A 25,943-nucleotide genomic window follows, 5' to 3' on the forward strand; every position below is an offset into this window, starting at 1 on the left:
CATATAATGTAATAATTAATTTGTGTTTTAAAAGACTAATGTCTTTGTGAAAATCTTTTTTGCATAGGAGTTACTAGCCATCTATGGTTGTAAGGAGACAGCTGTTGATTCCCCAGGCTCCAAGCTTTGGAAAATGTTTCCTGATCATATTCAGGAAATATTGGAACCTCATTTAAATACACGGTATGTGAAAGTGAAAATAAGTTCAGTATTTCTAATTGCTGGATCAATTATTACATCCACATTTTCTTCTTTCTGCCATTGGATACATTTCTACCTACACTTAATTATTTTTATGTTAGACCATTTCTTTGGTTATCTTAATAGAAGTATAGAACAACCAACAGATCATTCAGAGATAAGCATGGCTGAATTCAGATCTGCTTTGATTTGGATTTCTGCATTGAGCAAGAGGTTGAACTCTATGGCCTCATAAGCCCAACTCAATTAGTCTACGATTCTATGGTTTTTTAAAAAGAGCATTACAACTCTATGATCTTTTGTGTAAATTTACCCAAAATTAGGCATTCTGTGTAAAAAACCTTATGTGCATTATCTAGTCTCAAATTATCCTTGTTATGAATGTGAAGACCTTTTGACATGGATTCTACAAAATATGTACTTAATATTTGTCAGGTTTTTTTCTTTCTCTGTAGTAGAACAATAAAACAAAACTACAGTGAACAATACAGTAGCTTATACAGTTGAGCCTATAAAGTAAGTCTTTTATCCTTTGTTTTCTCTTGGAGTACTATATGTTAATAATTTTTGGGAATTACATTTACAGATACAAGAGTTATCAGAAGGCGGCAAACTGGTCAAAGGTTAAGAAACCTATTTACTTAAGCAAATTGGGCAAAAACTTCACAGAATGGTCAGCAACCTGGGCCGGTTACCTTATTACTAAAGTAAGCATGATAAGACCATCCCTCGGTTAAAGGCATGTTGTAATGATTATTTCATATGAAAATCTGTAGATAACTGATGCCTTTCAAAACATTCATACTTGAACATACAGTCATTCTTCCAGGTGCGACATGAACTTGCCAGTAAGGTTTTCAATTGCTGCAGTATTATGATGAAGAATGACTTCAAGGTGACAATCTATCTCATTCCCCACATCCTTGTCTATGTTCTTTTGGGCTGCAATCAAGAGGATCAGCAAGAGGTGAGGACCATTTTGCTTCTGTTCTCTCCAGAAACACTGGAAGTTTTATCTGTTTCTTTATTCAATTTCAGTCCTGCTTTTCTCCCAGAAAAAAATGGGATTATAAAATGGCTTATAAATATCAGATTACTTCAGAAGGTGTTATTAGCTGCATACCACTTTATGATCTGTAAATTCTTTTACAAATCATATGAAGGCTCAGATGAAGAAGGAATGAACATTGGTTTAAGGAATCCCAGTAATTTAAAATATGCACATTACTGGCATAATAGTTTTTACTTGAAGCAATAGTATTTGAGCAGGACTGTTAATTGTAGTTTATTCAAGAATTTTAATCCATAGCATTGCCATATATCAGAAGTGATGATGAGATATAACATCAACAATAACACAGTACTTTCCAGTGTTTCAGTGCCTCTACAACTTTGTGGACATCACTGGGAGATATTTCTGAGTAACAGTAACAGAATACACAAATAGTGTGTTGGAAAGTGACAGATGATGTTACCTATTAAAATTTCTGACAGTGGAATTCTCTTGACTAATGTGGACTTCCATGACTCAGGACTTGCCTTCCAGTTGGCATGAAACTCCCTGTGATTCTACAAAATAGTGTGGTAATCTCTTTACATTAAACCTGCATTTCCGTCATGGAACTCTTGCATCAAGGAAGCATTTCACAGCAGTTTTCCTAGTGGTACAAAGTCCTGATGTCTCTTTTTAAAGCTTTGAAAATAACAGTAATAATTCTGAAGCCTTTTTTAAATCAAACAATACCTAGGTTTATGCAGAAATCATGGCTGTTCTGAAAAATGATGATACCTGTGCAAGACGATGTGAGGATAGTGCTTCAGACCTAAGTCATCTAAGCACACAGACTGTATTCTCCATGGTTGATCACCTAACACAGTGGACTAGGTATAAATTCCAGAAACTGAGTGCTGAGAAATCTGCTAGCAAGTCAAACAAGAACCATGGAGAGCTGCAAAGTTGGTGACTCTTTTTTCAGTAGTTTTTACATTGTTAATTTTGATGCGTGTATTTTTTTTTCTTAAAAGGCTAAAATAAACATCGTTTTACTTAGCCAACAGCCAGGAAAGACTATACCAGCTAATGAAGTCTTATACTGTACATGGAACGGTAGTTTTTGTACACTAATAGAAGCTCTTTTCTTAAGTGAATTTAAAGTCATCATGATAAAGTAACATTGACACTTAGTAGTATAGTTTCACAGATCTAAATTTCATGTAGCTTCTGGGATATTATGTAATGGCTGCCATTGTTCAAATATACATCAATTTCTTTTCCATTTTCTTTAATAAGGCACGTAACTGCTATTTTTCCTTTCAAGCCTACTTAATAGCACATGGAGACATTTTAGTCCATTGTTGTTGTTTAGTCATTAAGTCATTTCTGACTCTTCCTGACCCCATGGACCAGAGCACACCAGGCCCTCCTGTCTTCCACTGGCTCCCAGAGTTTTGTCAAATTTTAATCCATTACAGTGATGTAAATTTGTTGAATCCATATGTATTTTATTTAGATGATATATGGAGACACCAAGTATAATGTAGTTCTAAAGATCTTCTTTAAAGGTGCAACATAAAATGCCAGCACATTAGAAGATTTCAGCAAATCAAAATGTTTTCTTCTGGTGCTGAAAAGAATGTGCTAGGTAAATCTTTATTGGAACAGAGGTTCATAAACGGGGTGCTAGAACAGAAGAGATCGTTTCTCTGATTTCCACAAGCAGGAGGGTAAACATAATGGCTAAAATCCATTAATGTCATGGGTAGGCCAGTTGGATCAGTGGAACTTATGGAGAAGTTGATTCACCAACAGATTCATGTGAAAGGAGGTTGTGGCTTCCGTTTCTATGTCCTTAAACTGTTTAACCACAGAATGCTTAGTATGTTTGCCTAGTTTATACCCTTCCAAAACTTTTGTTTTACAGCACCAAGTGAGGAATATAGAGAATACCAAAGTGTAGTCCACTTCCTTGATCTCATACCACAGGACACATTAGCTGCAGCTTCCTTCCGCTCCAAAGCCTACACCCGAGCAGTAATGCACTTTGAATCATTCATTGTGGAAAAGAAACAAAACATTCAAGAACATCTCGGATTTCTACAGGTTAATCTTTCAGTTTTAATGTAAGACAAGATTGAACTGTTTCACTGTAGCATTTGCTGTTTTAGGTTGCTATCAAAAGGCAGAACCCATAAGGGTACTTCTGCTAGAGAAAGCAGCTTACACAAGGGAAAGTGGGAGGCAAGTAACTCACTTTTAATGTACCGTAAAGACCTACCCTGAAAGTCAAGAAAGCCATCTGCAGCAGAGAGCAGAATAAAGTTCTGCCCCCAGTGCCACACTGGATTTAGCCCAGAGTGGCTAGTTTCATATTTTTTAAAATTTTATGTTAAGGTATGAAAAATAATTCCCAGTCCTAGTCATGTAATTGCTTAGATTACTCCGTAAGAATGTTTCTCTGCATCTAATGTCAACTGAGCTGTATCAGCAAAGTCAAGAAGCAGATACATGATAAGAGCAGAGGAAAAATGATTTAATCCTGGTATGTAATAAGTCCACTGAGAAAACAGTAGACATTTGTAAAGTGTTTTGAAATCCTTATTGATAAATAATTTAGTTAAAAAATAGAAAATGATATTGTCATTCTTCAGAGAAGAATGAAGTGGTTTTCTTAGAATAATTAGTGACCAAATTTCATTACCAATTTGTGTTTGTTAAGTGACACAACGTAAGCTGAAGTAACATGTTGACACCAGTTAACAAGGTACTGGGTGTGTTCCTGAGTAGGTACCAAATTGCTATTGAAGTTTACATCAATTAACTTACACAGGGATAACATGGCAATTAGATTTGGGGCAGCATTTTAAAATTTATTAAATAAAATACTGAATTTTCATGGAATGAGAAGATTTATCACTTAATATTGCCTAGGGAAAAGGCTGTAAAACATTAAAATAAGACTGCCTGACAAATATCCTATTAGGAGAAGGCCTTTCAGTGACAAATGATTTTCCCTTTTTGCACAAGAAATTGTATGCAGCAATGCATGAGCCAGATGGAGTGGAAGGAGTGAGTGCAATACGAAAAGCAGAGCCAACACTCAAAGAACAGATCCTTGAACATGAAAGCATTGGCTTATTGAGAGATGCCACTGCTTGCTATGACAGAGCTATTCAGCTAGAGCCTGAACAGGTAATGTTCAAACCAGATGTGTATTCTTCCTTAGTTTTTCTTTACAATCATACAGTCGAACAAATGAAATTCTGTCTTTGATGTGGTGTGCCTTGCAGATGACACAGCAGGCACATATGCTTTATATCTTCTGTAAACCCTGGAAATGCTTAGATACAAAGAAGAATTCCTGAATTAAAAATCAAAATCCTATTCTGCCCTTTTAGCAGAAGACACAGTGTGCGAGCATAAACTTTACTTGAGACAGTCAGGCAATCCTGGTGTGTTCTTGAAGGAAAGCCTGTCTGGGGACTGTCTGAGGACACAAAATCTAGATAGGAAAGAGACAGTCTTTCTTTTGCACACAAGAAAGGAAAGAAGCAAGAGCATCTCCTAATGGGAGTCTTTCCCAAGGTCTGGTATCTTTGGATCATTGGATAAGGCATGGGCAGGCTGCTGGTGTCTGGGGACATCAGAAGTTCAGCAGTAGTTGTGTGCCACCCATGGCTGATTCTGCCAGTGACAGATTGAGAAAGCCACTTCCGGTTGCAGAGGCTGGTGGTGGTCAAGAAGCAGGGGCAAGATACTGAGATGACATACCTGCATCTTCTGTGTCTGCTGTTATCCATGTAGTGGGAAACTGTTTTGTTGCCAGTGCTGAGGTAAAAATTCAGTTGTGTATTTGGTTGGATTCTGTCCAAGGAATTGGAAAATTGATAGCATTTTTTCCTTCACCTCAGCAAAATGTTATGGGCCAAACCTGGTGCCACTGAGAAAGTAATGAACGGATGCTAGCCCATCAAAGCATAAAATAAATGGAGGACAATGGTTATGTTTATAAGTCTCATTTTCAGATGTAATAAAGTTTTTAAAATGCATATTACTCTACACTCTGGAGGTAGGGGGTCTGTCAACTGATTTATTTCTATGTGGTGTGCACTGTTGACATGGTTTAAACTTACGCACGTTAAACTGTAGCAACTGTGTATTCTTCTTTCTACCAAATAGATACTGTACCTTGTATAATTCTGAAGACTATGAGCCTCTTGAAGCATAGCCTTGTTATTTCATTATTTAGCCAGAGAAAGACTGTATAGCAGGGATGCCTGGTGCAGGTCCGTGGCCTTGGCAGGACTGGGACGTGGAGAAAGATCTCCCAACCCAACCGTATGCACACAACCCCACTCACGCATGGCCCGCCCACCTGCACGCATGGGTGCCCTGCCCCCTGCAAGTGCGCCTTACCCTCTGTGAATGCGCCCTGCACCATCCACACATGCGCACAGACATGCCCCTCACCATGTGTGTGGTCACACCCCACTCCCCGCGAACACCCCCACCCCCACACACGGACCCTGCACCCCCAACCAGTCCACAGGTCAGAAAAGGTTGTGGACTACTGCTGTATAGTGTTAGTGGTTAGAGTATGGTATTAGGAGTTTATGGATTCACAATCAGTTTCCTACTCAGCCATGAACCTTGGTGCATAACCATAGGCTAGAATAATGTGACCCATATTATGACTTTGCAGAGAATGACAAACTTGCATGCTGTTTTGACATCTTTGAGGAAAATGAAATACAAATATTGTTCTGATTTTCTTTTCTTTACTTCTAGATAATTCATTATCATGGTGTGATGAAGTCTATGTTAGGTCTTGGTCAGTTCTCTACTGTAGTCACTCAAGTGAATGGAGTACTTGCTAAGAGGTCAGATGATTCATTATTTTCCTTCTTTAAATAACAGAACTGGGAGCAGGGACAGGATCTCAGTGTGGCGAAGAGCCATTTTCAGATTAGCTAACAGCCTGAGGGCTGTATTACCAAGGTTGCAGATCTCAAGCACAAGAGGCATACAGAAAAGTCTAACTTGCATTTCTTTTTTTATCAAAACATTTAATGGAATAGTTATGTACTGTGCAATAGTTTTCCATTAATGGATTTAGCTGAATTCCATGCTGCACCCTCTAGTGGCGATCAAAAGAAAACATTTTTGAATTTTTTGGAGGAGTATAGGGTGACCTGGGGTACCGGAGGCACTTCTAACCATAGAAAAAATGGCTCCCACATATTAGAGGGATGTTTTGCACAATTTTTAAAAAATTCTTTAAAATTTTTTAAAAGGGGTGGGGCTCCAGAGCTGATAGAGGGCTGCAAAAACAACCTTCAGGTGGCATGAGGCCCACCCTTGTTTTATATATACTAATGTGGGTTTAGTGTAAGTAGCACTCTCAAATTTTGGTTTGTATATTTTGATGATATTTACCAATAGCTAATGCTAACCATATTCTAAAGCTGGTTGGCAAACCATGTTTGGAGCTTGGAAACATTGTGTTTTCACATTACACGAATCTTGTAAGTATACAAATCTTGTAATTTCACAGCACACTGCAGTCTTCTGCAGGATTCTAGGAGATATGAGAGTTCAAAAAGGAACTCTCTCAAACTCTGATTAAAAGGAAGCAATAAGTATAGTTTAACAGTCAGCCGCTATGTCTGGACCAGGTCATGGTGGAAAGGAAAGAGAAAGGAAAAGAACAACCAATTCCCCATGTGAGGGGAGGGAGGAGCAGTGTCTGGAGTAGGGATGGGATTTTTTTTATTTCTCAGACTACAGATACCATAATTCTCCATTCTGGGAGGTCTGCCTGACACAGACATGTAAAAGCGGCTCATCTAGGAGCAAGGCCTCAACTGGAAGGCTTTACGCCTTAGTTTAGCCTAACTGCCAAAAGAAAGCTCCTAGAGAGCCCTGGGGCAGGAATAGGAAGCTTGGGCAGAGCTGGGCCTCTCTAAGACTTAAAACCTTCTAGTTTAGGCCTTTCTTCCAGATGAGCCACTTTTAGGTATGGCTGTTGGGTAGAACTCCCAGAGAGGAGAATTATAGGATTTGTAATCCAAGAAATTTAAAAAATCCTGTTCCTAGTCTGAAGTATGCATGGCGTTTTGCCAGCAGAGAAACCTCTTTGCTGATTCCCATGGAGAAAATACATCGTCGACCATATATCTAGAATTATTAACACATGAGCCTTTTCCTCATTAGCTGAAGAAAGGAAGGGGGAAAAGTACTGATTTCCTTTTCTGGAATATTTAAAATACAGGAGGCTAGTATGTTGCGAAGCTCTGCCTGGCTGTACTGTGGGAACATTGCCATTGACTACAAAATAATTTGGCAGTTTGGAATCCAGGCAACTTCATGAAGTTGCATGCATCCTATGACTGAAAAAAGAACTCTTTAATTAGTAACAGTCTGCTGCTGATAGTGACATCATGCGTTTTGTGCAGGCAGAACTGTGCCACAGGGTAGTAGCCAGAGTGTATGTAATTTCAGTGCTTCAAGAAAAGCTGGCTGTATTGGATTCTAAAATACACATATCAGAACTGTGCAAGTACTATGTATTCACAAAGGCTTTCATGGCCGGGATCGAATGGTTGTTGTGGGTTTTTCGGGATCTTTCACCGTGTTCTGAAGGTTGTTATTCCTAACGTTTTGCCAGTCTCTGTGGCCGGCATCTTCAGAGAACAACACTCTGTGCTCTGGTGATGCTGGCCACAGAAACTGACAATGTTAGGAAGAACAACCTTCAGAAGACGGCCAAAGAGCCTGAAAAACCCACAAAAACCATTGTGCAAGTACTGTCTGTTTCATGTTATTAATCTAAGTTTGCTTTCTTTCTTTAATAGACCTGAATGGACACCAGAATTAAACGCCTACAGAGTAGAGGCAGCCTGGAAGCTGACACAGTGGGATTCACTGGAAAGTTATTTAGCTGCAGGTTGCTATTGATCTAATTCTCTGATTTATTACAAAGGAAAAAAAACCTGGGGAAAAGGCTCTTGAATGAGGATACATAAATTTTTTTAAAAAGATTCAGTGCTAGAATTTTGGAAAAAATGCATGGGAGGGTTCACTTTTGATCTGTGCTTTATACTTTGCTGAATGCTGGTCTGGATGATTAGTGAGATTTTTACTGGTACATATATTACATTACGAAGCCTCAAGTTCTCTTTGATTTCTGAAGACTATGCTTTTGTTCAGATTTTGACAGAAATGTTCAGAAATTATCTCTAACAAATAGAATAACAATATTGGAATAGTCTAATGCTCTAGTGAAAGTCTTATAAACCAATTTTTAATTTAAACATATATCAATCTGTAGCTTAAAAAATGTCCAAAATTGCTACATGATAATAAAATGAAGTTGTGCTCCATCCTTTTTTGTCAGATGGAAAGTCTAATACTTGGAGCGTTCGGCTTGGAGAGTTGCTCCTGTCAGCCAAAAAGAAAGAAGCCGCTACCTTCTATGACACCTTGAAAGTTGTTCGAGCAGAACAGATAGTTCCCCTTTCAGCAGCAAGTTTTGAAAGGGGCTCATATCAGCGAGGATACGAATACATTATCAGGTGTCGCTTAGTTTCTCTCTCCATATTCAGCACATTCAGCATCTCAAGTTGTTGCATATTACTTTTTTGCATGTTTTTCCAACTAGTATAACATAAATTTAAATGAATATTTACCTTAAAAGAACAAGGAAAAGACTGTGTAGTCCCCAAGATTACACAGATGTGGGAGTGGGTGATAGCTTTATTGGACCACTTTTATATGTATTCTGGGATTTTTCCTAATCTTCACATGTCAGGTTAGAGACAATCAATAGATGCTTGTGCTATAAAAAATCCTGTGGCAAAAATTGAAATTATTATTGTGGTCAAAATATGCACTTGACTAATAAACCTAGCTGAGTCATTTTTTTTAAAAAAAATTCTTATTACATCTGAGCTGCAATAATTTCCTTGATCTGCACAACTGTTATAGGGTGTTTGCACTTTAAAGTGGTTTCTGAGAGAAGTGTATCTTGAGATTCTTGATGGACTTGACATTGGTTATTAGGAAGCTTCCCAGCATTGCACCCTGGGAATGAGAAGGAATTAGGTACCATGTGTTCCTTATAGCATCATATGATGATGACAACATTACATTTATATCGTGTATTTTAAGCCACTCAAAGGGATTTTCGTACATTGACTTGGTAACCCTTATGAGAGTCCTTCAGAATACATTAGTGGTAGGATTATGAGGATAAGGGAGGAGAATAATAACCTAGCCTAAGGCAAATAAAACATCACTGTCAACCTTAGTTTTATTCCTATTTCACCACTTTTCTTCCCAGCTGCCTGCCCACCCTGCCTGTAAAACAGTGGCAACAGCACACGGTAGCCAGCATTGCATTTCTGTTCTGTGGAGGGGCTAGAGATGATGTTGCATATCACTGCCAGAAAAAGTTCCTGTTAGGCTCAGTGGGGGGAGTGATCACATAGACCAATGGTTCTTAACCTTGGGTTACTCAGGTGTTTTTGAACTGCAACTCCCAGAAACCTCAGCCAGCACAGCTGGTGGTGAAGGCTTCTGGGAGTTACAGTCCAAAAACACCTGGGTAACCCAAGGTTAAGAACCACTGACATAGACCACGTATGGCAAGGAAACAGTGTTTTCACCAGATCTCTTCTTCTGTGTGTGTGTTTTTTAAATTTTATTTTATTCAAGGCTTTATTCTTCTTTATTATTTTATTCAAGGTTACACATGCTGTGTGAGCTGGAGCACAGCATTGCACCAATGCTTCTGCAGTCTCATAGTGATGGTGGAAAAGATTCTCTGAATTGGCATGCCCGTATAGAAATGACTCAAAACTCATACAGAGCTAAGGAACCCATCCTGGCGCTTAGACGGGCTTTGCTCAGCCTCAGTAAAAGGTCAAGTCACGTTCCTATTAGTGTGTGTTCAATGCTGGATTGTTACCTTTTGTTCTTTTTGTTCTGTGAATTGCAGGCTAAAAATGAAAATATATATATATAGTTACAAGAGAGTCATTGCCAATTATTTCTGTAAATTAGCTGCTGTGTTAAAAGAACTGGTGGGATTGATTCCATTTTAATCTGGTAGCAATCTGTGAAATACAGTTTAGGCTAACAGGTGGGCAAGATCATAACTCAGTACGCCTACATTTGATATGCAAGTTGGCCCTATAGGACAAAATGTGTACATATCCTCAGAGCCCATTCATCCTGTATAGATAACATATACAACTTCAGATGGCCTGTAAGACAGAGTTCTGTGATCCTCCGTAGGGCCACAGAGATCTAGAGGCAGCTGTCCAGAGTGAGAATGAGTGAGGAACAAGCAACTGCTTTCATAGTTCATGAATGTTTCGACCATAGGAGAAAGAGCTTTGCTACTTTTGGTCAAAGGTTAGCTAGTTCAGTGTCTGGTTTCCTACTGTGGTCAATGAGATGCTTGTGGGAGACCAACTAGGAGATAACATGGAAGCAATAAGACTGTCCCAGTATTCTTCCTATGCTCTGCATTGTTAGCTCTGATTCTGGAAGGAGAATATAATCATCCTTGTTCATAATCATGGATACATCTATTTCCAACTTAATGGTGCCTACACTAGTAGTTCTCATTGTGTGTGACCAGTCCCTTTTAAAGCCATCTAGGTTGGTCATTCTGTAACAGCAACTTCCTGAGTTCACCATGCTCCTTTTCAGGAATCCAGAAAGAAAATCCCCGTGGTAAACCAGAATGGAACTGAAATGTATGTGTGTAGAAAAATCTGTTTGTCTTTTTTATTGGCTAGAGTCCTATTTCTGCAAAAATGCTGCATGAGTGTGATGATATCATCAGCCACTGTGATTTTTTTTTGTTTTTGGAACTAAAACATTTTCAGTTTCTCCCTTGAGGCCCCAGGGGGATCCCTTTCATTGTCAGGAAACCATTGCTGGTTGCAGGTGAGGAGGGGGAGTGTTGTCAATGAAAATTGCTGCCGCCAAGATGATTTTCAGAGATTAAAGGCTTCTCCTGCATTCTGCACTCCAAATGGCTTCTCTGCAACAAAAGAGATCTCAAGGGAGTCCCGAGGGGAGGGGATTTGAAAACTTTCAGTTTTGAAAAATTGCTGTAGCTGATGACATCATCAGCCTTACGTAGGGGTGGTTGCACAATGAGGATTTCAGGGATTGTGCCTCAGTTGGTCCTTTTTGAAAAGTTATTTGTGAAATCTTATAACAAGAATTAAAGTAGTGAAAGTGACTTTACAGTGAGTGGCAATACTATATGAAATATAATTAAAATAAAACCATAAGTTGTTTACCAGAAATGTAAGGCACACATGGATTAAACAAAAAGAAACAGAGCACCATTGTAGTATTATGTAATGGCAACACATATAATCTGGTTTGGATGCCATTGCATAGTAATTCAGAGAAGTGGGTTGGGCAAGATGCACAGGAAAGGACATACAAGAAGACAAACTGGAACTAAGGTCATGCTGTCTAATTTTAAACCATCTTGAATTCGGACTAATAACTGATCTGTTGTTTTTTAGTTGTTAAGTTGTGTCTGACTCTTCGTGACCCCATGGACCAGAGCACGCCAGAGATAACTGATCTAGCTGACCTTAAAGCTGGATGAATTTGTAGAACTAAACCCATATGAGATATAATATTCAGCATATATTATTGGAGTAGCTTTCATAATTGTCTCTTTCTAATTTTGGCAGTGTAAATATATATATTCCTTACAGAGAGGATTTCAGTGAGCAGATGGGAGAATGTTGGCTGCAGAGCGCCAGAGTCGCTCGTAAAGCTGGTCATCACCAAACAGCATATAATGCTCTCCTCAATGCCGGGGAGTCCAAGCTGTCTGAACTATATGTAGAAAGAGCAAAGTGGCTGTGGTCCAAGGTATACAAAATTAAGTCTGACTATCTCTATATTTATTTCATGTGTTCTTCAGCATATATTATTGGGTAGTATTTATAAGTTTTTTTAGAGGAACTGGACTGAGACAGTTTCAGATGTTGTTATGGCAATACTTTGCTACATTGAATAATATTTTGGATTAAGTGAGGCTTGCATATGTGTAATATAGAGGCTGTGTCTGTCTCTAGGTCGTGATGTATTTAAAAGGCCCATTAATAAAATTAGTGCTGCATTATTAATATTTCTTTTTCTTTCTCAGGGTGAGGCTCATCAAGGCCTGATTGTCCTCCAGAAGGGTGTTGAGCTATGTTTTCCAGATGGTAAGGTACCATCAGATACTAAAAGTAAGCTAATCCATGGACAGGCCTTGTTGTTGGTGGGCAGATTTATGGAAGAAACAGCCAACTTTGAGAGTAATGCAGTAATGAAAAAGTACAAGGTAAAAACTGGAAGTAGACCTTTTAAGCGTTAATAATTCAGTAGCGTTGCATGCCAGTATATGGAAGTGTGCTGCAGTATCCTCCTTCAATTCTAGTTGTGCTCAACAATCACTAGAAATTAAATCGAAGTTAAATTGAAGCTCTAAGCTTCTCTGTTTCCTGATGCCATTTTGCAACTTTATGCATACAAGTTGCTTGGAAGTTTGGGGACTCATACCACCAGCTCATAAGAAGAACCATGTTGAAACAGAATAAAGGCCAATCTAGTCCAGTATTCTATTCCCCCATTTTTCAGCCAAATGCCTAGAAACCCACAAGCATGACACGAAGTGTAGCAGCACCCTCCCACTCATGTTACCTTTCAAGAGACATTATTCAAAGGCTACTGACTGCATAGGATTCTTAATAAATAGAAATTAAATACACTTTTTCCCCACATTTTTTTCCAGGATGTCACAGTTTGCTTGCCAGAATGGGAGAATGGACACTTTTACCTTGCAAAATACTATGATAAACTGATGCCTACAGTAACAGAAAACAAGATGGAAAAACAGGGAGACCTGATCAAATATATAGTTATTCACTTTGGAAGGTTAGAATGCACTATTCTTTTGTAGTTAGTGCTCATAGTTATATTTGGTTAGTTAGATTATCATCTGTCCCATTTTCTTGTGCCTCACTGGATTGGGACGATGTAGCCTCCCAGATTTCTTGACCCCATCAGCCCCAGGTACCAGGGTTGGTGGTCAGGAATGTTGGAAAGTTGTACATCTGGAGCAAAAATTCCCTGCTTTCTAGATGAAATTTCATTCTGAGAAGCCTGAAATCATAATTGAAAACCAGGCATACTAGTGCTCATAATGCGATCCATGGATTAAAAAACAAATAAATTATGTAAGATGTTTTCTGCAAAGTATGTCCAAATGTATTTTTCAAATGTATTAGAAACCTGGCCGATAATACTATTGCACAGGAAAATATATGAAACTCAACTTCCTTTAAAAAAATCTCAGGAAGTCAATACCTATTAAGTTTGTAGATTATATTAACCAAAAGCTATATCCCGATTTTGTGTGTGTGTGTGTGTGTGTGTGTGTGTGTGTGTGTGTGTGTGTGTGTGTGTGTGTGTGTGTGTGTGTGTGTGTGTGTGTGTGTGTGTGTGTGTGTGTGTGTGTGTGTGTGTGTGTGTGTGTGTGTGTGTGTGTGTGTGTGTGCGCACGAATATGCCATACTTAGTCCTTAAAAATAATAAAACCTTTTCACCTTGAGTGTAGTGTCTCCACAAATCCCTCTGACAAGGTTGCATGTGTTATATTCCTAGCATTACTTCCTCTTTCAAAGAAAGTGGCAGGTATCCTTGGGAAAGCAGGCAAAGTGTAATGCAGCATCCATGGTGTTCTGCAACCTCTGGCTTGCCATTCTTCAAGGTGGAAATTCTCCTTTGTTTTCAGTGGGTCTTAAGCAAGGAACAAAGTTCCTGGATGCCTTCTTTCACAACTTCTGAAAAAGCCCCACTGCTTGCACAAATGGAGCATCATATGTACAAAATAGGACAGCTATTTGGTGAAAAATCAGTTTTGTTGTTGTTGTTGTTGTTGTTTTGTTTTGTTTTGTTTTTTAAGGAAGTCAGTTCCTACAGCTCCTTGTCCCCTCTGAAAATGTTCCCTGGAGTGGAATCTACCAAAATTGCCTTCTTTGCTAATCTGCCTGCAGGGTGCTCTGCTGGATCCAAAGCCTTGTACTGATAGAAGACCTTCTGTATGGGGAAGGCTAAGTTAGAACGCACCTCATTTATAATATACATTGTATTTATCGGAATAGGTATCTATTGCCTTTAAATAGGAGGGCAGTATACAAAATATTATTGTCCTAATATGATAAATAATTTTGAATCATCAATTGCAGCAATAAAGGGCAAAAAAAATAAAAAATAAATAGCTTAAAATTGTCATTTAATTTCAGATCTTTACATTTTGGGAACCAGTTCATCTATCAGTCAATGCCAAGAATGTTATCCTTGTGGCTTGATTTTGGAGCAAAAGCATATGAGTGTGAGAAAGGTAGGAAGCAAAAATGTCCTTATTTGCTTTTTCTTTCTCTGGGTGTGACGGGGGGGGGGTTCTGGGGGAGTGGTTTCCTGTTTCTATTCCCTTTCTTTTTAAAATTTTGCATTGGCTGTCCATTCATTTCCGCATTGATTTCAAAGTATTAATGATGACATATAAAGCCCTAAATGTTTTAGGACCTCAATACAGTGGGGTCTTGACTTGCGAACTTAATCCGTATTGGAAGGCAGTTCTCAAGTCAAAAAGTTCGCAGGTCAAAATCTGCATTCCCATAGGAATGCATTGAAAACCATTTGATCCGTATCCGCTCTCCATAGGCAGCGCGGGACCCTGAGGAAGGGAAGGGAAGGGGTGCCGTCAGTCAGGGCATTCATTACCTCAGGTCCCGGCGGCGGCCCACAGGTCCCGGCGGTGGCAGCGGCCTTGGCGGGAGAAGAAGGGGAGGCACCAGAGAGCATCCGCCCTCGCATGGGAAAGCCGAGCTGCTCCCGCTCCCGTGGCCCTCGGCAGCCCCGAAGGAAAGCGGGCAGGGAGCGGGTTGGCGGGCAGCCCGGACCTCGGCGCAAGGGCAAGTCGTGCATGGCGTGGAGCCTGCCGGTGCTCTCCCGCGCCCGGGCCCTGCGCCCTGGATGCTCCTCGGCAGCCCCAGCCGGGGCTCCCGCCTCCTTGCTCCCGCGCCAGAACAGAGCTCGGCCGGCGGAGGCACTGGAAGCCGGAAGCCCCCGGGAGCTGGGCGGATGCTGTGGGGATCCTTCCTCGCCGCTCCTGGGAGGGCAAGGGCCAGCTCCTCCAGGCACCCTTTGCCAGGCAGGATCGCCGCCCTTCCTCGCGTGGGCTGAGCGGCGACCTCCTGCCTCACTCCTGGCTCCTCCCCAGCGACCGTCCGTCCGTCCAACAGGGTGGCCCTCGGAAGAAGGCGGCGGCGGGGAGCAGGAGCCGCGGCGGCAAGCGCAGCCCCCGGGGGCTTCGGGCGCCTCTGCCAGCCGAGCTCTGTTCCGGCATGGGAGCAAGGAGGCGGGAGCCCCAGCTGGGGCTGCCGAGGAGCATCCGGGCTGCCCGCCAACCTGTAGGGTCTTGACTTGCGAATTTCCCGGGTTTTTTTTTCTCTAAACTTTTTGGTACGTATCTCAAGTCTCCGTCCGCAAGTCAAAATGGATTTTTGCGGACGGAGAGGTACGCAACTCAAAAAGTTCGCAAGTCAAGCCGTTCGCAAGTCAAGACCCCACTGTACTGTATCTAGCGGAACACCTCCTCCCACCTAGATCTACCCACATCACTTGTTCTAGCCAGGAAGGCCGGCTGAGGGGCCTAATGCCAAGGGAGGCCTGGAGAGAAAGAACAAGAAACCAGGCCTTCTCGGCAGTGGCCCCTCGCCTTTGGAATAGTCTGCCCTCAGAGATCTGTCTGGCTCCCTCGCTGAGTGTTTTTAAGAGCCAACTTAAGACCTGGCTCTTTAGGCAGGTTTTCCCTCCTGTCATCACTTGATTATTTTTATTTTTTCCCCATCTTGAACTATATTACTATTGTTGCTTTTTATTTTATTATACTATTTTTATTCCATTTTGATTGTTAGCTGCCCAGAGTAGAGTTGTGTCTAGAGGGGCAGGGTATAAATTTAATAAATAAATAATAAATAAATAGATATCTACTGGCTACGTTGCTTTATTTATTTATTTATTTTTAGGTTTTTTATATACTGATTTATGTATGTAATCCAAATAATAAAATTCCTACTGTGATTCAAGTTCTGGCTTCTTTTTCAGAGCAGAAGTTTGCAGTTATTGCAGTTAGTTATCTGCAAGTAACTGCAAATGATTGCAGTTAGGTGTCTGCAATAATTTGTAACCAAAAATAGCTTCAGTACAAGAAGCTACTGATTACTGCATTTGAAACTAGTATTGAAAGAATTATTTTGAGAAGTTAATTTGTAGGGGAGTGCAGGATAAATCATTATAGATTCTGGTTTATTTTATCTATTGCTGCACAACTCAAAACAAACTTGGTTTAAAATGTTATTTGGGTCAAAGGTAAATTTCCTGCATCTGTTGAATTCATTTCTGTTTTATAGTGTTGTAGTCTCAGTGTGTAGTATCCTTCATACTGACAGAGTACTGTGCTGCTTTACAATATTTTGGCAATGAAATGACAGAAAAAATGTTATTTTAACTGCTGTTTTTATATGCTTAGACTATTCATTTTGTAAACTTTGCTGGACTTGGGGGAGTTTGTCATCTGAAATCAGGTGCTTTTGGATGTAAACCTTTCCAATGCAGATTGGGTGTATTATAGATACATTATAGAATCTATAGTTTCTATTTAATATGGTTTGAAGCGCTGGTAAATGTAAAATCCCAGATAATGTTTTTAAAAGATACGGTTATGGAGGGGCTGTTGCTTGCTTGCTTATTTATTTATATATATCGTTTCATAGCTTTTGTTTTGTTGTTTGGGAAAAGAAGATGTTGATATTATATGTTGTGTCATCTAGCTGGTCGACAAGATCGCACACAAATGAGGAATGACTTGGCTAAAATTAACAAGGCAATTGCAGAGCATACACAGCTCTTGGCTCCTTATCAGTTTCTGACAGCATTCTCTCAGCTGATCTCCCGAATCTGCCACTCCCATGATGAAGTCTTTGTTGTTCTTATGGCAATCATTGCTAAGGTGTTCCTTGCCTATCCTCAACAAGCAATGTGGATGATGACTGCAGTATCTAAGGTAAATTCATAATTATTTCCTTTTTAACCTAGATGTTCTCTCCCTTACTAACAACCAACTTCATATGTGAAGCACAAACACAAATAATTTTGTACATGTAGAACTGTTACTCCCTTTAAGGTATCCCAGGTTTATGTGTGTTAAGCTGCAGCTTCAGGAGGATTGACCATAATGAAAAAACGAAATCACCTATTGATAGGACTGTCCTCACTTTCACTGACCAGAATCCGGTTGCTTCGTGTATCACTTACACTAGAGTAGTCCATTGAATCCATGGGGATTTAGTGAACTTTTCTGTAGATTCTATTTATTTAAATGGGTCTACTCTAGCTGCAAGTTACTATGCTAAAGTAAGTTGCAGTTGTGAGTAGGCCCATTTGAATCACTAGAACTTGCAAAGGAATTGACTCACCCAATCTCCACTGAATTAATGGGCCTACTCTGCTGCAACAGAATTTTGGCCAATATCTCTTGAACTTTATGATCAACTATTGTCGTCCTAGCTGAATTTATGGAGTTACTTTAAGGTAACTATAAACACAGTTGAAATGCTCTTTAGCTACATGCCCTACACCTTCAAAAGAAAAACAAACTGAGCAGGATATGCTGCAGCTAACTCAAAAACCTTGAGTGTTTTGAAATAACTCGACAAATAGGTTTTAGTGCATTATCAATTTTGTTAAATTTTCTTGTGATCTGGATACTGAAAGAACATATTACCCATCATTAACCTCCCTGCACACTACAGTCTTCTTCAGAGGCCTCATCTGAAATCCTTACCTATGGAACTCTTTCCTCAGAGACATGTGCCTGAGGCCTATGTTGATGGTTTTTAAATATCAGACAACCTCTTTTATTTTCTCTGGCTTATAATCTCTGATTTTTTTAAAAAATATTCTGCTGCAAATGTTTCAGTGCAGTACTTTTACTTCTGTAAACTTCCTTACTGTATGTTTTATTGTATATTGTAAACTAGCCTTGACATTTTGAATCTAAGATGCGCTGAATAACCTATTCTATTTTTACAGTCTTCGTATCCAATGCGTGTGAACAGGTGCAAGGAAATCTTCAACAAAGCTATTAGTATGGAAGCGTCCTTGGCAAAATTCATTGGAGATGCAGCTCGATTGACAGATAAACTGCTAGAGCTCTGTAATAAATCGGTAATATACTGTACAAAAGCTATAGTTTTTAATAGATTAGCCTTATTAACCCTGCCAGTGTGAGATGCCAGAATCTGCCACCTTCTGCATACCAAGCTGGCACTCTTTCACTAGCTATGGAGCCTCTCCTGCACAAGAACCACACTAAAATATTTTATCTATGTTGTAAAATTAACTATCCATTTTAGTGTGTTCTCTGTAAAGTTCTAAGTTAATACAGTTTGGGGGCAAAGGATTAGACTCAGGCTAATGTAATCCTATATTATTCCCTTTATAGTCAAATGGATAACTTAGTCATAAGTAACTTTGGTTTCAGGTTCTTGCATACAAGCATATAATTTGTATTAAATTTGCCAGATATTCAGAATTGATTATTGGTCACTTTTTAATAAAGACAGGCAGGGTCCTTGCACCAGTGGAGGGCATCCATAAGTAGAATGGAAAGGACATTTTCAGCATTACCACTTGCACTTTGGACTTCTCAGTGCCCGCAAAATTCTTGAGTAGATTGGAGAAAGGGGCTGCAGTAGGAGGAGGAATTGTCAAAAATCCTGTCCCTTCTGCTGAGCGATATTTTCCTTCTGTAGAGAAATACTGGTTGGATACTAACCAGATTCTTAAAGGATCACACTGTGGTATCTGTGGTAATCTGCAGGATATTGGTGTTGTTGTTATGTGCCATCATGTTGCCTCTAGCTAACAGTGACCTATGCCGTTCCTTAAAGGGCTGATTGAGAAGCCACCTGCAGTCAAATCCACGGCACTGGCTTTGGTTAAAAAAAAATTCACTTCCCCTACCTACTGTGAAGCAGGGGGAGTGATTAATTTGCCAATATCTTGAAGTGGCTTGCTTATTAAACCACTTCACAATATGGGCAGGAGCCCTTTCTTTGTGAATGGTCAGGTTTGATTAGATAATTCTAATCAAGCCCAACTGTTGCCAAGTGACCCACATATTCTGTCCTAACAGTAGCTTCTTGTCCACAACACGGGTTATGCATCAGGACAATCAAGTGCTAAGGCACACCGGTTTCTCTCACAACAACCTGTAGCTTCTCTTGATCCACTCAGTCAAAGGCTTTGCTATAGTCTGTGAAGCATAGACTGATCTTCTGAAATTCATAACTATTTGCTCAGTTTTACTCTAACACAGTTTTACTCTAACACATGTGATATACTCTTGAGTTTACCTTTAGTACTCAATTGCAGTGTTACCTTTACAAAACTGAGGGAGGAGCGAGAAGTATTTACAACAATATAAGTTGTTTAGAGAAATTAAGATGGTAGTATCTTTAAGTATTTCCCTTTAATCTGTATTTTTTCAACTTTTTTCCAGGTTGATGGCAATACTTCTGCATTAAGCATGGGTACTCATTTCAAAAGTCTAAAAAAGCTGGTAGAAGACCAAACATTTAGTGAAATCATTATTCCCTTGCAATCTATAATGATACCAACTCTTCCTTCAGTTCCCGGCACACATTCCAAACATGATCCTTTTCCTGGATGTTGGGCTTATATTGCTGGTTTTGGTGATACGGTTAGTGTCTATTGATTCCTCCTTAAACTTCTATATTTTCATGTGACACAACCCTGCAGAAGTGAGCAACATATACATATAAGATGTAAACGGGAAAAGACATTGAAAAGGAGAAGTATGGTTGGAATTCTGAGGAGCTTGTTTCAATTGTAAATCTTTCACAAAAGAATGCATATGTAAACTTAAAAAAAATAAACAAACCTCAAGTGACTCTGGTTGTATTTTTCTCAAGGTTGAAATCCTTCCATCTCTTCAGAAACCAAAGAAGATCACTTTAAAAGGTTCTGATGGAAAATCCTATATCATGATGTGCAAGCCAAAAGATGACTTAAGGAAGGATTGTCGACTTATGGAGTTTAACTCTCTGATAAATAAGGTCTGTTTTGTCATAAATGTGAAAAATCTAGATATTGACAATCCACCAAGCACTTACATTGGTTTATCTGTGTGTAATATCTAGTGAGTAGCCCTGTCCTAGTAAGGAACTCTAGTAATCTAAGTCTCCATGAAAAGTGTTCATCATCAATATCATCTGCATACTATGTAGCTGCTCCCAGTTTTACAAAGCAATGCAGTCATGATATTAATACAGAAACTATTTTCTGTCTTCCTCTTGTATCTTATCTTTATTCTATTTTGCCCCCCATTGTTTACCTCTCAAATACTGAGAATTCTTCATTGTTTTTGAGGAGTGTGTGTGTGTGTGTGTGTGTGTGTGTGTGAGAGAGAGAGAGAGAGAGAGATGGAGATTGTTTAAATGTGTATGCATGCAAATAAAAACACACAATCAAAGCACCAGAGAGTTGTGCCTTACCTCTAATCCATAGTGTCGTGATACAGCTTCAGATGTAATTGCAAACTGTTGATTGTAATATGTCAGCTGTACCCTTCATCATACCATCATTCCATGATGGCAGTGCTTCAGTTAGATTAGCATTTACAACTAGACATAGCTGTTTTTGTACCAGGAGCTGGTTCTGAAACTGCTTCCCAATAGAAGGCAGGTTGGCTTCATATTTGCAGTGGGCAGCAAAACCTGCACTTTTTGGATGATCTTTGATTGTTATTTGCTTGTTTTTAAGGAAGATTACAGTTCTGCTTTTATTTATTTCATTTGTTAATGTTACTGTAAATACTTTTATATTATATATATATTGCTTTGAGGGATCTGGTGGGCAGTGAAGCAGTCAATGAATGTTTTTAACAACAACAAGTTCTTGATCACAACTTGTTTTTGAAGCCAGTGTTGTTTGTAAGAGATCTTTCTTTTGGAAAATGGAGAAATCAAGTAAAATTTGTATGGGTACTCAGTAGAGTGTCAAAGCCTGAATGTCGGATTGTAAGAGACAAGAAAATTGAAATAGAAATTTTACCATTTTACATTGGCCCTAAGACTAGTGATATGTTTCTATTATTAGTGCTTAAGAAAGGATGCAGAGTCACGTAGGCGAGAGCTCCATATTCGGACCTATGCTGTTATTCCTTTGAATGAGGAATGTGGAATTATTGAATGGGTGAACAACACTGCTGGCTTAAGGAATATCCTGATCAAATTATATAAGGAAAAAGGTAAATAAACAAATAACCTTTTGAATGTGAAAAAATATGTCCCGAGTAGGAGAGGAAGAACAGAATATGAGGAAGGAGAAGAGTTACATGTTCTAAAATCTTTCACAGTATAACCCTTTGCCTTACTTGTCAGCATTTATAGAAGCCATGTTGGATCACTGCATAATTTTAGTCAATTCTATAGGAACTTGTTCCCCTCTTCTCTCCATTGGTTACACCATGTTCAGACAACTGCAACAATGACAAGCAGTAAAATATGGTTAAACGTGTACTATATATAATAAAAACAAATTAATGATAACAATATCATTTACCAATGTGTGTTACGTGCCATCAAGTGGAACCAACTTACAATGATTCTAATAGGGCTTTCAAAATAAGTGTGATATTTAAGGAGTGGTTTTACCAATTCTACTTCCAATGGGTTTCCATGGCCAAGTAGGAATTGGAACCCAAGTCTCCTGAATCCTAGTCAATCACTCTATCCATCAAGCCACACTGGGCATCTCAGATACAACTAAATAATATAATACTATTGTTACTTAGTTTAGCTACATAGCACCAATTTACTATGCTTTACTGATTTTTTAACTATTAGGTATGTACATGACTGGAAAAGAGCTACGTCAGTGTATGCTTCCAAAAACAGCACCTTTATCTGAAAAATTGAAAATTTACAAAGAAAGTCTACTTCCCCGGCATCCTCCAGTTTTTCATGAATGGTTTCTGAGAAATTTTCCTGATCCTACTTCATGGTAAGTTGTTATTTTGTTAGTTATCCTATTATGATGTCTGGTTTGAAACAAAACTAAAGGTAACCCTCATGCATCAGGAAAGGGCATTTTAGTCCCCTGAAGTTTATTTTGTTGCACAATCCACACAGAAACAGAACTACAAGATAGGTATTTAATGGCATCATCACCTTAATAGTGGTAAACAGTGTCCCCAGGTTGCAACCACTTACCATTAAGGTTTTGATTGTAGCCAACAACAAATACAGCAGAAACAATAACTTGAATTTGATTCTCTTTCATTAACCATTGTGCTGAAAAGTGAAAGCAACATACTTATTGTCAGTTGGTTGGCTTCATATTATGGGGGGATTGGAATTCTCAGTAGGTTTAGGAAATACAAAGAGACAAAGAGTGTAAATATAACCCAGATGGTATCCCAGCTTTGCTGCTAAACTTTAGCACATTGTAATTCTCAGGAGGTTAAAAATTGCCCCAGAACTCTTTCAGTGGAAGTTTTTTTTAATCCTGGTTTGCAGGGTATAATTTAGCAAAACTTTGAAAGTAGACTATAACAGTTATAATAAATTACACATTTGCTATACACAGAAACCTTAATATCCTCAGCATGTTTTCAGAAGGCCAAAGTGATTCTAGAAACCCATGAAATTTCTCCTTTCTAGGTACAGCAGCAGATCAGCATATTGCCGTTCCACTGCAGTAATGTCTATGGTCGGATATATACTTGGTCTTGGGGACCGTCATGGAGAGAATATTCTGTTTGACTCTTTAACTGGTGACTGTGTGCACGTAGATTTCAACTGCCTGTTTAATAAGGTAAAAAATTTAATATCGATCTTATTACTCCGTTGAACTGGAAGATAGTTCTCGTGTTCGAATGTTAAAAGAGGTTGTATGGCCATGCTATTTGCTATTCAATGCTTGGTAAGCAAAATAATTCTATTAAAAGTTATGTCATCAAAATACTGAAATGATTATTAAAGGAGAGGGGCTTAATTTCCAGCATTTGCAAATAGCATTGCATGTTGCTCTGAAAATTTTATGTAAGAATCCAGAGATTAAATTACTTGTCAGGAAAACACTGAAACTTCTGTTTCACAACAAAAGCGAAATCTGTCAACAAAGCAGGGATATGAATATAATGGGCATTCCAAGCTTCGGTTATTAATTGTAATGTAGATTTGGAAGGCTGTGATAATGCACTATGAATTTAATAACATATGGATATGCTAGATAAACCTTGTTAGGAGTACAGCAGTTTTGCAGCAGTATGTTAACTTCCATTGAGAGAAGCAAACTTTTAATGAAATTCCAAAATGAACCTTTTTCTTATTAATTGGAAGGGAGAAACGTTTGATTTTCCGGAGATAGTTCCATTTCGTCTTACTCACAATATGGTTAATGGAATGGGTCCAATGGGGACAGAAGGTCTCTTCCGGAGAGCTTGTGAAGTTACACTGAGGCTTATGCGTGACCAAAGAGAACCACTAATGAGGTATAGTAACAGTCTTTGTTTAGATGGCTGTGTATAGAGAAGTGGGGGAGCCTTCATGTATTACTTAAATTCACAGTATAACCTCTTTTACATCACTGTACATTCCTTACTCAGTGAAAGGTTTCCTATATACAGTAGCTGCACAAACAATGAAGAGTTTTATGGCATCTTAAGGACTAAAAAGTTTGATTTCACATTTTTTTGGCATCTAAAATGCTTTAATTTCCACTGATGTTTATGCCTGATAATACTAATAATCATAGTAATCTGTGATTTTTCTACTTTGCCTCAATAACTCTTTGAATCTGTTGTAACTTTTTTCTGTGAAGAACTCATAAACTTCAGTTCCTCCTTAAACATCATGTGCACAGTACAGTGAAACAAACTAACAAACATAAGTTCCTTTTACCTCACAACTACAGTTGGAACTAAATACATTGTTTTAAAGGAGGCAGAGGAGGGCCTGGTGTGCTCTCGTCCATGGGGTCACAAAGAGTTGGATACAACTTAACGACTAAACAACAACACCACATTCTTTTAAACTAGGGGTCTCAAACATGTGGCCCGGGGGCCATTTGCGGCCCGCCACACGATAGTTTGTGGCCCCCGCCTTGCCTGCCCCCCCGAAGGACCCACGCAGCCTCTGCATCCTCCATCTGGAACTGCAGCCTGCCAGCCCGCCCGCCTGTCTGCCAGCTGGCAGGCTGCAGTTCCAGATGGGGGTGCAAGAGGCGCTGTCTTGGGGGAGAGCCGGCGAGCGAGGCGTGCTGCTGGCCCTTTTCCCCGAGCGCCTGAGCCACCGCCAAGCGATGCCTGAGAGCAGAGCTCGCTCCCGGCCCATCCTCAAAGAGTGCCCCCAAGCCGCCAACAGCAGCTGCCACCGCCTCTTCCAGGGAAGTGGCTCTCTGGCTCTCATTCTCTCTCGGCATCCCCAGCACCAGCCCGGCCAGTGGCCGCCTCAGCACCCAGTGATGCCTCCTCCTACTCCTCTTCGTCCCGCTTCAGCTGCCTCAGCTCTGGAAGCTGCCTGGGCTTGCCTTGCAAAGTTTGCTCCTCTGTCGTGGTGGGAGTAGCTGCTGCTGCTGAGTGCACCTTTTTTGAGGGAAGCCTTCAGAGGAAGGTTGCCAGACCTCCATGTGTGTGTGTGTTTGTGTGCGTGCGCACACCTGTTTCATTTCACAGGTACCGATGGGGCTCTTCTCCTTTGGCAAAGAGAATTCTGTGTGGGTTTTTTAAAAAAATTATGTTGTGCCCTAGGTGCTAGGCAGTCGCTGGCGCTCCCTCCCTTCTCCGCTTCTTCGTCCTGCTGCTGCTGGTGGTGGTGGTAGTGAAGAAGGAGCTGGAGGGGGTCGTGGCCGGCGGCGAGGGCTCGCACACCCCTCCTCCTCCGAGCTCCAGCCAGGCTAAGGAAACTCCTGGCCGGCTTCCTCGGGCTCTTGCTCGGCTTGGCAGAAAATCTGATGTGGCCCAGCCTCACCCAGACTCTGCCTCCAGCGGCCCCCAGGTAAATTGAGTTTGAGACCCCTGTTTTAAACAAATAATTTCCCTTTGTTTCTTGCCTAGTGTTTTGAAGACTTTCCTCCATGATCCTCTGGTGGAGTGGAGTAAACCAGTGAGAGGCAATACAAAAACTATAGCAAATGAAACTGGAGAAATTGTCAATGAAAAGGTAAGTCTTGCATTTATTTTGGCTCTGCATACATTAGTTAGTTTGTTTTTTTCAAGCCTCGTATCTGAAGCTAAATGCATGAATTCTTTGAGGAGAAGAATAGGCATAATAGCAATTGTGGCAGGGATAGGTAGCCATAAAAAGTGGAAGCTGCAAAAGGTGAGAAGTGCATTTAATAATAGCGGCTTTTATGATGCACCTTTGTGTGCTTTTCTTATCTGAGGTACCTAACATTCATAATTTTTCTCTTTGTATTACCCGATTTCCCAGAAAATAAGACAGGGTCCTATATTAATTTTTGCTCCAAAAAAGGGCATGAGGGCTTATTTTCAGAGGATGTCTTTTTTTTTCCTGTACAACAATCTACATTGATTCAAATACAGTCCAGTCATCATCTTCTAGTT

At 39.8% G+C, this 25,943-nt stretch overlaps 1 protein-coding gene across 1 annotated transcript in view; it reads left to right on the top strand.

Annotated features, from left to right (window-relative positions):
• ATR (ATR checkpoint kinase) overlaps positions 1-25,943 on the top strand; it is a 72,189-nt gene that overhangs the window by 45,313 nt on the left and 933 nt on the right. Inside the window, exons 24-46 of the mRNA XM_072996024.2 lie at positions 68-183; positions 788-908; positions 1,031-1,168; positions 1,950-2,157; positions 3,123-3,301; positions 4,226-4,390; positions 5,987-6,078; positions 8,053-8,144; positions 8,595-8,772; positions 9,944-10,120; positions 11,950-12,109; positions 12,387-12,566; positions 13,017-13,159; positions 14,530-14,627; positions 17,122-17,354; positions 18,383-18,517; positions 19,854-20,054; positions 20,287-20,430; positions 21,473-21,623; positions 22,222-22,378; positions 23,038-23,191; positions 23,719-23,870; positions 25,434-25,539. Of these exons, the coding sequence (XP_072852125.2) occupies positions 68-183; positions 788-908; positions 1,031-1,168; positions 1,950-2,157; positions 3,123-3,301; positions 4,226-4,390; positions 5,987-6,078; positions 8,053-8,144; positions 8,595-8,772; positions 9,944-10,120; positions 11,950-12,109; positions 12,387-12,566; positions 13,017-13,159; positions 14,530-14,627; positions 17,122-17,354; positions 18,383-18,517; positions 19,854-20,054; positions 20,287-20,430; positions 21,473-21,623; positions 22,222-22,378; positions 23,038-23,191; positions 23,719-23,870; positions 25,434-25,539 (3,480 nt within the window). The remainder of the gene's footprint in view (positions 1-67; positions 184-787; positions 909-1,030; positions 1,169-1,949; positions 2,158-3,122; positions 3,302-4,225; positions 4,391-5,986; positions 6,079-8,052; positions 8,145-8,594; positions 8,773-9,943; positions 10,121-11,949; positions 12,110-12,386; positions 12,567-13,016; positions 13,160-14,529; positions 14,628-17,121; positions 17,355-18,382; positions 18,518-19,853; positions 20,055-20,286; positions 20,431-21,472; positions 21,624-22,221; positions 22,379-23,037; positions 23,192-23,718; positions 23,871-25,433; positions 25,540-25,943) is intronic.

Source organism: Pogona vitticeps, chromosome 3 (genome assembly GCF_051106095.1).
Source record: "Pogona vitticeps strain Pit_001003342236 chromosome 3, PviZW2.1, whole genome shotgun sequence".
NCBI lineage: Eukaryota > Metazoa > Chordata > Lepidosauria > Squamata > Agamidae > Pogona > Pogona vitticeps.